The sequence below is a fragment of the Malurus melanocephalus genome, unplaced genomic scaffold (assembly GCF_030028575.1).
Source record: "Malurus melanocephalus ecotype Western Australia unplaced genomic scaffold, MMel_1.1 scaffold_144, whole genome shotgun sequence".
Classification (NCBI taxonomy): Eukaryota; Metazoa; Chordata; class Aves; order Passeriformes; family Maluridae; genus Malurus; species Malurus melanocephalus.
Window position 1 is genome coordinate 170,156 of NW_026623376.1, and position 13,340 is coordinate 183,495.

At 40.7% G+C, this 13,340-nt stretch overlaps 1 protein-coding gene across 1 annotated transcript in view; it reads left to right on the top strand.

Annotated features, from left to right (window-relative positions):
- Nucleotides 1-13,340, top strand: part of TRPC7 (transient receptor potential cation channel subfamily C member 7) — a 64,268-nt gene that overhangs the window by 10,613 nt on the left and 40,315 nt on the right. The window contains exon 2 of the mRNA XM_057371343.1: nucleotides 9,406-9,588. Within this exon, the coding sequence (XP_057227326.1) occupies nucleotides 9,406-9,588 (183 nt within the window). The remainder of the gene's footprint in view (nucleotides 1-9,405; nucleotides 9,589-13,340) is intronic.

Genomic DNA, 13,340 nt, shown 5'->3' on the forward strand with positions numbered 1-13,340 from the left:
AGTACAGAGCTCAGATGATTTTGAGCTTGCCCTTGCACACTCGCCATTCACCTCAGAGGATTTTCTCAGTGCACTTTCCGATATAAAATGAGGTAGTGACACAATTCCCCTTCCTCCTCCCTTCAGCAACAAGTGGTACCAAGAAGGGTCCACATCAGAGCACCAAAGGTGAAGGTATTTTTCAGAAAGCCGAAGGCCAATTCTCGTTGAAGAAAACAGACAGGAAAGGCAGTGATCACTGCTGTTATATCAGCCCAATGCAACTTTGTTAAGCTTTGCATTTCATTAGTAACCCCAAATGGCCAACCATTCAGCTGGYATCAGCACTGGGGTTTGGGAGTAGTTAGGAACTGGGAGGTTTATTATGAGCAAGATAACTGGTTTCCAAAGAGGGCTGCTCATAATTCACATTGGGAAGGGATATCTTCTGCAWCTCCAAATGAGCATAATTAGGATGACTGCTCTGAGTAGAATAATGATGTTAGATCAGCAGATGGAAGAATGCAGTCAGGTACATTTATCCAAGGCACTGTAGGGAATCAATATCATATTAATGAATGTAAACGAAGTAACACTTTCTGAGGATCTGAAGTCTGACGTTAAATAGGATGCAGATGTGAAGTGATTTAGTTTATCCCTCATTATRTTGTTAATTGTTGTTATTGTAGATAATTATGATGAACATATACTAGTCCAGGCAGACTATCCAGWGAATTGTGAATAAACAGGAATGGTATACAAACAATTTTATAGTGCTACAAAATGCTGCTTGGTACTATARTATCTATGGGGGTTTGGCATTTACATCATCAAAAATTGCAATTTTCTGAAATGYAATTTGTTTCTGGGAAATTGTCACCAGTGCAGCATGGAAACAGCTCATTGCCCACTGAGTGTCATTTCATTCTRCTGTCCAAATCCCAGGATCTGAACTCATTTCAGAACAAACACATAATCATGCACTTTATATATTCATATTTCTGCTCAAGAAAGTTCTGCGGCTTCTAAGTCTGCTCTTCTTAGAGACAGGACAATTTCCATATGGTCACAAGTGCTCTGTGCCAGGACTGTGAAGCAAAGATCATATTTTTCCAAAGTGCTTGGTTGCTGCTTATGCACTGTGGAACCAGAATTTCACCCACTCTGATGCTTGTGACCAGTTTTATAAGGAACTCTTCTTGCCAGACAGTGAGRACTGTGGTAGTCAGGTGTTTGAGATGTGGAAGACAATTGGTTATTTTAACTATTGATRTCATTTGCATCATGGCTTGCAGTTAAGCCAACACTCACTTGCAGAATGGATTTAGGAGGGGTCTTTTYTCTGATATTCATGTGCTGCTTGTAGCCAAAATTCCCCTGAGAGAAGGGATTCATAGCACCTTTGAACGTATGAGTTCCTTAAGCAAGCTGAAGGTGCWAAATTAGCCTCAGCCTAAGGGATAAATGAAGCTGTGTTGAACAAATAATTACTTTGAATTTAAATCCATTCTTTTCTCCTGKTTTTTTCCCATCTGATTTTCAGGAAACACAGAGATTTCAAGCAGCTGAGCTGAAAAGAGCCACACAATTGAGGGAGARCAGCTAATTCCTTTAGTGCAAGGAAACTATTTCATCTCAWATTGTATAGGAAATAGRAATCTTCCCCAGTGAAGCTTGCAAMARAGAGATCAGGGATGTAATAAATATGGGAAAATAACTGAGAGAAAAAGTATGAATGCATGAGGAATGAGAAGCTTGGCCCAGAGGTAACTGTGCTTTGATAAATCTCYCACATCAGAACTGCAGAACGATCTGAAAGGAGGTTGTGATGAGGTGGGGGTCAGCCTSTTCTCCCASGTAACAAGTGATCCTCAGTGTYATATCCTCACACAGGGAGCAAGCAAATATTTGAAAATCATAGAGAGGGATTTRGAGCATTGCACTGAATAATCCTGACCTTCATTTTACTGCTAACATGAACAGATCCTAAACTCTTCTTCAACAAGAAAATTTTCWGAGTATTATTTTGAAATGCATAGTTTGTATTTAAGGAGAAGCTGTTGACAGGACACTGGAGCCAGACCCTCTCCTTGGCTGAACTTGTGTATTCCCTACATTTGGCATGCACATTTCATTAATACCTCCTTAGAGCCTGTCCTGTTTATGTGACATCCAAGGACTTGACAGTTTATCTTCTGAAAACAGGTGTTTTAGCATAAACATTCAAATGAGCTCRGGAAAATCTGCAAGATAAAAAACACCTTCTGCTTAGCTGAGGAATCAAAGGCATGTGGCTTATTTGTGATGTGTGTTTGGAAAGGAGCTGAGGTGATGTATAAGAGAAGTGAATCAAGCATCAAATGCTGTCTTATGTCGAAAAGCTGCTGCGCCAACCTTGAGACTTTAAATACTCTCATTAAATAAAAATTGTCAACCGGCCTAACTTCTGTTCTAGGTTAATTAAATCTCTTCAGAGACTTGGAATGGGGTGTTGATTCTCTGCTGAATAGCACTGATGTTCCTGTCACAGGGGTGCTCAGTATGGTACCTGTCAGGCTGCAGGTGACTTTGTGGGAAAGGACTACAGGAGATGGAGGTGTTTTCCTGGCAACTTCTTGGTATGAAAAGAAAGATTGTATTCTGTTCAGGGTGAGAACTTTGGATAATTCAAGTAATCCATTAATTTCAGTGTAGAGGGAGTTCCCATGTGCAGGAAACCTGAGTTTCAAATCGTAAAGAAAATCAATAGAAGTAATAAAAAAGGTTGAGAGTGGACTGATTCTGAAATTTCTTGTGCTAGGAAATCTAAAACTGTGGTTAAAGAGTCAGGAATTTTGCTCAGTCTCAGTTCTTAACTTTCTTCTTTCTTTCTTATGTTTGATTCCTGCCTTTACTTCCCCAAATAATCCATCCATTAATTTTAGATTTAAAAAAAGCACCAAAAACCAACAAACAAACACTTTTTAAAGGAATTGTTTCAAGTGCAAGTCAAAGTAAAGTGCTTTTCCTTTTTGCAATGCTTGTATTGATGGAAAAAAGAGCTTCAAAAATTTATTCATAAGTTTTAGAAGCTGCATTTATCWAAAATAGGAATAATTTCCCAGAAGAAATTCTTGGTAGAGATGGTAGATTCATAGTGCTAGAGCACAAAAGAGCTAAAGTGCAAAACAGTAGAAACAAAACAGGGAGGTACAAACCCGTCCTTTCTGCTGCTTTTGACAGTTCCCACTCTTGAAATGTTATTGCTGAAGATGACACATAAACCTGGACCTACAAATGATGCTGTGAAAGCATGGGAATAAATTTTAAAGGATTTTCAACTCCACAACTGGAATGATTGCCACCATTTTGTCTAGCTTCTTTAAGGAATTGATGTATCCAGCAGTCAATAGGTGTAAGGTGAAATCCAAAGTCATGGTTTGATTGATTCCTTATAGCTCTGTCCCCTTGGTGGAGGGATGTGCTCTCCTAGAGATGAGCTTCTGCAGTGCACAAGAAGAGATGAATTGCAGATAGAAACCTGAGSGGAATAAAGAGACACCAAAAAAAGMACAGTCCTATGGTAAATCAGTCAATGCAACTGCCATGGAAATCCTTGTAATGACCCAGGGGATGTCATTTCCATGGCTTGTTGGAAGYCAGAAAAGCTTTGGTCCTCAATCAGATCATCCTGTTGTTTTCTGGACTTCTTTGTCAACACAGACGGGGCTCTGCTTTGTCCTTGGGCTCTTGCATTGGCCACATCTGTCAGTRTCTCCTGACAGGAGCTAAAATCCCCTTTTTCCTGGAGTCCCCTCTGCTCTCCCATGCTGCAGCCTGGCTCTGCTCAGAGCACAAACCATGGCCACGTTTATCCTGGCTCTGTTTTGAAGGGTCCAAATTGCTTGGAAAGCAACAGAGTCACACTTGTGAAATGTCRAACTCCTGTATATGAACAGATTGCTTATTATATTATGCTCGCTGGAGATGAAGAAGTCAAGGTCTGGATCATTTTAAAAATGAACTGGGGCATCTGTTCCTACCTCTAGAAACATTTATCAACGTGCACCTAAGGAGTGAAATGTTTTAAACGAGCACTTGGCTTTAAATTTAGAGACATGCCCACTGGGTATGGCACAGAGTACCCAGAGCTCCAATAATTCACTGATGTGCTGCCACTTAAGAAGCAAGAGAACATAAACCAACTGGATGAGCCTTYTGGAAAATTAACTGTACAGCCTTGGCACAGACTGTGGGTGTAGGCATTTAGTCTGCAAACAATAGAATGCACTCAGCTGTATTCAAAAGTGTCAGCAGYTGGCAAAGCTCTTTGGGAAGAGTGCTCAGTGCATTTCAGAGGATAACCAGGTCAGGATCAGTGCAGGTCCCTTCCTCAGCATCTTCTCCCATCGCCTTTCCACCCACAGGCCTTGTGCTTCTCATTTTCAGACACATGGCCAGCCAAAGACATTGTAAATACCCAGAAGGAAATTTGTCCCACAGCTTTTCTATACTGGCTTGTGCATATTTCATGTGATATCTAATTGGTAAATATTTATAAGTGCTTTGAATATTTGACATGATGGTTTATTTAACAATTTAATTTCAAATCTAGCATGAAGTATTTCTGCTTTTTGTCCCCCTCCTTTCTCTCAGCTTTGTTTTCTTTCTGCGATTGTTTTTGATTGGGAGAGTTTTCTGTTCATGTTTACAGAATTACCTCTCCTTTTCTTTTTTCTGCTGCCTCTTCTCAAAATGCAAATCTAAGCAATGCAATATTTCTCTCCTTGATGTATGTGTGATGTGGATTAAATACAAAGAGCCAAGAGCTCAAGGAAACATAAAAAGAGGCTCTGTGCAATGTGCCTACAGCTTTCATTTGCACAGCAAATTTAATGCTACCCAGAAATGCCAGATAGGTTCCTGGTCTTAGTTTTCCTCATTTCACTTAACTTTTTAATCAGACTCCATCCCTCTGACCTGAAACAGCTCTYCTCTGAAAAAAATCTGGTTGGTTTTGAACAGATGTGGAGACATGACAGAGTTCATTTAGAACATAATCAACAGATAATAATAGGGTACTTGGAGAAATTGCAGTGAATGACAAGCAGCATCAGCCTTTTCAAAACAGCAAAATTAGACATTTTTAACTCCACATGCACAACACTGTTAGAAGAAGCAGGAAATGACTAATTTGGAATCCTTTTATTACGTTCTAGTTTTTAAAAAATGATATTGTAACTTTGTAGGCATTATCCTGATCCTTCTCTGCTCACTGCCTCCATTGGAAATAAAATTCTGTCCTTTGTGTTATTTGAAACAGACTGGCTCTCTTGCCCACTGAGTTGTATCCCTCATCTTCCTCCCCRAGGCCTGACAGTGCTCASCCTGTCATGATGAGGCCCCAGCATCTCTCMTGTGTGATTTGCAGTTTTCATTACTGTAAAAATGCAGCTGGTTTATGAACCTCATAATCCTCAGACCTCTAAAATGTGATATTTAATTGGGGTGCTCAGGAAGGTTTGGATTATTATCATTGTGTCTGGTTTTGCAGCACGGCCGAGAGGACTGAGGTGGATTTTGTGTGTCCAGCCCCGAATTCCTTGTTGTGGCACACTGTGACCCCACTCACTGCCCACTGCCTGTCCTTGCAGCCAGGATGGTTCTCCACAAAGCTCATTTAGACAGGAGGGCCAGGAAGTGCCTGGTTCAGGGGTGGAGCCTGGCAGTGGTGAAATGGGGACTGTCCCTTTGCACCCCTTTCCTGGCAGAGTCACAGGAGTCCTCAGGGTTAAGATCTTCAAAAACCTTGGTGTAACCAGAATCACTGAGAATCATTCGATACTCTGAGTTGAACTGACCCCCAAGGATCATTGAAGTCCAGCTCCTGGCCCTGCACAGAACAGCCCCAAAATCCCACAAATCTGTGTGAGAGCATTGTCCAAACTCACCGTGAGCTCTGTCAGGCTCAGTGCTGTGACCACTGCCCTGGGGAGCCTCTTCAGCACCCAAATACCCTCTAGGAGAAGAACCTTTTTCCAATATCCAACCTAAACTTCCCCTGACACAACCTGAGGCCATTCCCTGAGGTCCTGTGACTTGTCACCAGTGTCTGGAAGTGTCTGGAAATGCATCCTGGTTTTCCTTCACCTCTTCCTCTCCCCCCTCACTAACCTTTGCCCTGTGGTGCAGCTTTCCACCCACTGTCCCAGCACTCCTTCCTGCAGGAAATAAAGGATCCTGGATGCTTCCAAATGTCTGRAATGTGGGCAAATGTGTGAGAAAAACAGCACTGGCACAAACACTGAGAGTGCTTGGATGCTGCTTGGAAATAAATCTTTTTGGCTTCCTTGGGATTTTTCCCGTGCGTCAGAACTCGCAGTTCAGGATTTCAGATGCAGGTACACAATTCCTGCTTGCGTCACCAGAGCTGTGCTTTGCAAGSCAGGATCAGGAGAAGCTTGGCTGTCAGTCCTCAGTTAATCTCAGTTTTTAAGTAAAGAACAGTGTGTGTTTGAGGAGAGAAATACACTGACATGAGGAGAGTCATTGAGCGTGTTCTCACTGTCAGGGTGATCAGGATTTTCTGTGATGACTGTGAGCATTAAGGAGGCCAGAACAAAGATGACAAATGGTTTTGTAAAAGGGATCATCAGAAGGCACAGCAGGTTCAATGATCTTTGAGACTTGTCTTAACAGATGAGCAGTCTACTGGAATATGTAATCTGTTCTCTTGCCTAGCTGCAGAATTGCTGGAGGGCAGTCTTATTTTATTTTATTTTATTTTATTTTATTTTATTTTATTTTATTTTATTTTATTTTATTTTATTTTATTTTATTTTATTTTATTTTATTTTATTTTATTTTATTTTTTATACAGCCTGGATCTTGGGTAGGGTGTATGGCTGCTTATGTCTACTTAAAAATCAGAGTAAAAGAGTTAGAATGGGGAGCTCATCCATGGTTCCTGCAAATACACAGAATCAGTGGAAACATTAGGCTTGGAGATGTGAATAAAGTTGGGTCTTGACAGAGTCTGACAGTTTGGAACCTGCCATTTTCAAATGCTTTAAAAGCACTTTCCTAGTTGCTACTAAACCTCTTTCCTTAAAGAAAGCAGAACAGGGGAAATAAACTGAGTTAATACAAAGTAGTTGCTCAGATGATGTGGAAGTGGTGATAAGAATTTCCTAAAATGTGCTGGTTAAGGGGGAAGCTTGYGAACTGTGTGAAGAGTACATAGAAAAAGGTATTAAAGCTCAGCAGAATCCTCACCCTTGGGTTTTTTTTAAGCTGTTGGGCTAATTGTGCATCTCCATTGCCTGTGGCAGGAAGGCATTTCATTCCCAGACTACACCTATTTTCAGATCTACCTATATTTGCTGTCCTTCACTATTTCTGTGGTTATTTTGACGCTGCTATTTTTGCCTGGCCATCTATTCTCTCAGTGAAGAGGCAAGCTTTCTATTTATTGAAATTCATCTTGGTGTGGGGAAGATTAAAGCGTGGGATTGATTTGAGAGATGCACTTTGAAGCCTTTCATTCACATTTCAACCCTTACTTCACCCTATGTTTGAAAACATTTACTCCACCAATCCTGTCCATCTCCACAAAATGCTCAGGTACTAGATTTARATGTAAATGGATCATCATATTCTGCCTGAGCCATAAGGACATCTTAAATCTTCATGCTCCATCTTGGCTCATTTATGGAAGTCTTGGTGCTCCAGGTTCTGCAATGGGGCCTTCAMCCAGATAAAGATCTGCCTGTTGTATTCTCGTTCTACTCCTAATAAAGATTTGAAGTTCTTGCTTATCTCCATTAACAATAGAATTAGAACATCTGGTCTAATTAGAGCACCCAAGGACAAAAAGAGGAACTTCAATTTAAAGCTTTTTGACAGATAAGAGGAGGCAAGCTACAAATTTCACCGTGCAGAAGGTCTGAGCAGTAAAACCCCTGCTATTCCCCAGCTGTCTCCAGCCTCTTGTCCCAAACAGATCAGAAATGGCATCTTCCCTTTTCTCTGAGAATGCCCCAATCCCAGCCGTGAGGGGCTTTCTGCTTCCCTGAAGCTCTTCAGTTGTTCTGTTCCAACTGAAATATCTCTTCCCAGCTCTTCCAAGCGTGGAAACTAAAGCTGGGACACCACACATGCACAGCAGAAGCAAAACCATTAAACCAGCTGATTTTAAAAATACACTGTCATCTCAGCTCTGAAGAGAACCAGAGAACACCAAAGAAGTTAAGCCACCTCTAATAACATCAATATTTCAGACAGTGCTGCTCTACCTAATTAATGAATGTTTGCACAGGGCTTTGAGATCTTTGTCTAACGAGGAAGGCTAATATGTTGCTATGTGTAAATGACAGAATYGATAATTTAGAAAATATAGAAGCACAAAACCAGGTTACCCTTATCATTTCATCAAAACCAGGTTTAACTATCTTCTTCTTTAGGCTGCTGGTTTAATTAGATAAGGTACTGAATTTAATTAACTCATCAAACCTAATTTGAAAAGATCTCTCAARTCAGTAAGAGCTTGTCTTATGCTTATTATTTCTATTTGTTGCATCGAGCCTTTAATATCCCCATATTGTTATGATATTAATGGGAGCTTGAATTGTGTTCTAACTTACAGCATTTACACAGGTGGTGGAACCTTCCTCATTTTTTAAGTGTTTGCATGTGAAAATCAATCACAATTTAATTTAAGGCAGGGAAATTGCTCTTCTACCCCTCTGTCAAGTCAGCTATAGGCTATYCCTTTTCCCATAAGGGTAATTTGGGTTTGCAAAGTGAAATTATTTCACAGGAAGTCATGTTGAGTTTCTGAAATCCCATTTCCTGGAGAAGTGTTATGACAATGATCATCTGGATGCTCTTTCGGGAGTGTTTAACTAAATTCTAAGGTAAATTGGAGGCTGAAGTTGGTATCACAGCTGGATAATTAATTTGAACACATCTGTGTGTGATGCTTCAGCTTGTTATACCTGTCTGAAACTTCTAGAAAATTACTAAAGAAGGAATTACTTGGAAAGAACCTAAACTGTAAAATTTGCWGTATATTTAACCAGTTAGCAGGAACTTTTTCCATATTTTTACATTCCTAGAGATATGCCACACAGAGAAGTGACATCAATTGACTGTTTAAAATCAAAATTTCCCTAGAAATTATTTACTTGTTCTGTAAAACTTGTCCCATTGTAATGCAAACGATGCTGCTGATAGAGACATTGYTAATTAAGTCTGGAGGAGTTCCTGTACTTTTGTGAAGAGCCACAACATGCTGTGTGAAATCAAATGCTTTTTTACTCTTCCAGGCAGCTATTGCAGAAGTAACCTTGCTTGCAATTGCTGTCCCTTTCTTTTTTTTTCGTTTGCCTGTTTGCAGCACAGCTTTCCAGGGCACAATTAACCTTTTATTTTTCTRTTTTCCCTCAGAACGACTATCGGAAGTTATCTATGCAATGCAAGGACTTTGTGGTGGGGGTGCTGGACCTGTGCAGAGACACTGAGGAAGTGGAGGCCATTCTGAACGGAGATGTGAACATCCATTTGTGCCCTGAGCACCACCGRCCCAGCCTGAGCAGGATTAAACTCGCTATTAAATACGAGGTCAAAAAGGTAAAYTCTTCCTTTGAGTCTCTGTGGAATGTGTCTTTACATCTAATTTATGCTTCCTTGCTGTCACGTGAAAAATAAACAAAAGGCAGATTTCAGTGGGACCAGGACTATCCTAAGAATTTTAGTGTCTTGGGGCTTGATTTGCATTTTCTTAAGTCCTTTAATATGCAGAAGGTTATTTGCAAAGTGAAAAATAAATTCTTCTAGAAGTGTTTAAAAAACCATTCAGCCTTACAGAAGAGTGTTGTGTGAATGGAAAATGTCATTCTGGCAGAATCTAGGCCTGGGTGGTCCCGATTAATTGCTCCTACAATGTGCATTGATGGAAACTGGGCTCCTGCTACGGGACTCAAAGAGCATTCCAAATTTTCMAGCTAACATCTGCTCTCTCCTTCCCCTCCCAAACCCACCACCTGCTTCATTTTGCCTCTTGACTGTGCTGCTGTGCTGGCTGGAGAAGGTCTTTTCCTGTTATGAAAGCCAKTAATTAAAGAGAATCTTAAAGCATATTTGAAATTAAACGCTTTCATGCAGGAGCATGTAGTATGGAGCCAAATATCTTCTCTTAGGATGTTGTGTCTCTGTTCCATTACCAAAACTGAGCTGAACCCCTCAGTTCACTGTTAGTCAGGTGTTCACCAAGCTGGGTCAAGTTTGGTTATTGCAGCTGTTGCTTTGGAAACAGGAGGCCAAACTTGCTCTGGTGCTCTTTGAGAAATTGAATTAATCTAAAAGACACAGATAGTTCCTCATCAAGGAGCAGCGCCCAGTGATCCATGGCCTGAGAATCATCAGCCACASMATCACAGAACATTCTGGGTTGGATGGGCCCTTGGTCAGAACTTTGAGTCTTTTCAGTGTGTGAATTCTCCTGTGTTACTTTGCTCACTTATCCCAAACATTTGTGTCATCCTTTCGATACCCAGACGAACTGGAGCTGCTGTGCTGCCATGAGCCCTTCCACCCTGGCTTAGCTGGGTTCAGAGGGACATTCCCCCTGTATGTGCACCTTTTCAGCACTGGCCTGAAGCCCCCTTGGGAGGTTCAGTTGACCTTTTTAGGTATAAATATCCTCTGCCCAGGAAAGCTGAGCATCCTTTTTGGATCACAGCAACTTGTCACACACTGATCATAACTGTTAAACTAACTACAGGAAATGAACATGAGCACTGGGCAATCTCAGGTCAGCACTTCTCAGCACATTCCTTTCAGCAGCCAGTTTGTGTCTGTGTGTAAGATGGGTATTTACCTGCTAACTGGAAAACAGGAGAGTTCAATCTGTGGAGACAGAGACACATTCAGATAAATGGCTTTGGGCTTTGGCAGTGACATGATAATAGACTGATACTGGTCACACTTGCTGAACAAAGACATYGTGTTTCGGTAACACAGTAATGATTTCTTTAAGAGGCAGTGCATTTTAGGTGCAAGCTTTTTATTCTCCTGAGAGGTATTTAGGTTTGTGTGTACAAATCCCGTGCTTTGAAATCCACTTTCATTGTAAGGAAAGCCTGTCACAGAGAGGGGTGAGAGGGTGGGTGAAGTACTATAGGTATTTAACAAACCCATTTTTGGACAGATTCTGTAAATTTCCAGTCACTTTTTCAAAGCTAATGACTCAGCAKGCCTAGACTGTGTCCAGTCCTGGGCTCCTCAGGGGAAGAGAGATGTGCAGTTCTTGTAGTGGAGAGGACAACAAAGATAATTAAGGGGCTGGAGCAACTCTCTTGGGAGGAAAAACTCTCTGTTCAGACCTGAGAAGAGAGATCTGAGAGGGAACCCCATCAGTGTCTGTCAGTGTCAGAGCATGGACCAGCTCTGCTCCATGCTCCAGCCAACAGGACAAGAGGCATCAGACAGAAACTCGTGTGCAGGAAGCTCCACCTTGAAATGAGGAAGAATTTCTTCACTGTTCATGTGACCAAGCACTGGAACAGACTGCCAAGAGAGCGTGGAGTCTCCCTCACTGGAGGGATTCAAGAACTTCCTGAACATAATCCTGCCCCCCCGTGTGCTCTGGAATGACACGGGAATTTTAGACAAGACAGCTTTAGGGAGTCCAGAATGGTCTGAGAAAAAAAGAAACACCATGGTGTTAGTGGTTATGAGTTATTTTTTCATTAAGTTCATATCCAGACTAAATATTTGCACTTGCATGTGAAACTTKGAGCAATATTTGATGCTTTAAAAAAATCTATTTCTACAATTACCTTCTTAATGCACATTTCCATATTAATGCTCAGTGTCTACAATAGTCTTTCTTTGATGAAAAATTGCAGAGAACAATGAAACACATTGAAAATTATTATTTAATATCCATCCTTTTACTTCTACAGCTGCTGATGCAGTCTGTATTTCATCATGCTTTCATTTCCACAGTCTGGGAAAGGTGTCAAGGACTCCCATCCTCAGACAGAAGAGCAATTGCATCTGCATAGTTTCATCAGCCTTTTGCACAATTATTCAAACCTTGCTTGTTCTTTTAAATTTCTTTGTTACTTCATTGTCCTCATACAGTGCAGTTACTGCAGCCACAGTGTCTAAGGAAAATCTTGTGTTCACATCAGGGCTGAAGATTTTTTACSTCCCATGCTCAGTAAACCTGCAGCTGGTACACTCAACAGGAGTTTTTCCATCCCTAAATGATCTTTCTTTGCATTTTCCCTTTTGTACTTCCCATTAAAATGCCATTATCTTGTTCATTTTCAACTTCAGAAAAGCAATTCCCTGTTTAAGTGAAAGGACAGTTTTACTGATCATTAATATCAAATTTTTATTGATTGTTGAAATCACTGTTTTCCTAATTTACAAAGTTTGAGATGAATCTTGTAAAGTCATTCAAGAAAGCATCACAAGTGACAGGCTTCACTTTTCTGCTCTTTTTCCCTTTCTTTTTCTTCTGCAAAGAATGCTACCAGCACATATGAGATGATGATGAAAAGCTTAAGGCTCTGATTAAAGGACTTTCTATAAAAGATACTTGAAGAATTAAGAAACACTGTTTTTCCATATTTTGCAGCAAGGAGAAAGCTAAAATTGCAGTAGTTTTACAAAGTGCTTTATAAAATTGCTGTATTGGTGTTATTCCTGACACTTTTTGAAAGAACTAAGTASTTATTCTGTACCCCAGGATTCCTGGAAAAAAAATCACTCAAATATCCTCTCCTCAAGTTTTCCAGAGGTATTTTTCTATTTAGAACATCTGTCTTAATAATTCACGATTCCTTGAAAATTATTAAAATGGGAACAGTTTGTCAAGAGCAAAACAATTTTCAAACATTTAAGCATTTACCGAGTGCTGGATTCTTTCCAGGAACTGAACTTTTAGTCCATGTTATGGGACTGCTGCAGATTTACCATTTTCTCCCCTGGTATCATGCAGGGATGTTTTATATTTCCACTCTTCAACTAAAAAAGGGATTTATTTTTTTCTCTCACAGCTGTGCAGGGACAGGGGCACAGGGAGGAGAAAGGTTGGGTGCAGGAGGAGCAGGCAGRTACTGATGCTGCTGCATTCAGGGTGTTGAGGTGTGAGCTGGGGACTGCAGGGGAGGGCTGGGGACGCTCACAGTGAGAGCAAACTGTGCTGGAGCCCAGCAGCTGCTCATAGAAATGGCAAAATAAAAAAAAAAAACAAAAACAAACAGCTTCAAGGTGGAACAGGAATGATTTAGGTTGGGTGGGTTTGGTGGATTATAATCTCAGCTGCTTCTCATGCAGGTTTGCAACATCTGAACTCTTAATTTGTGTTC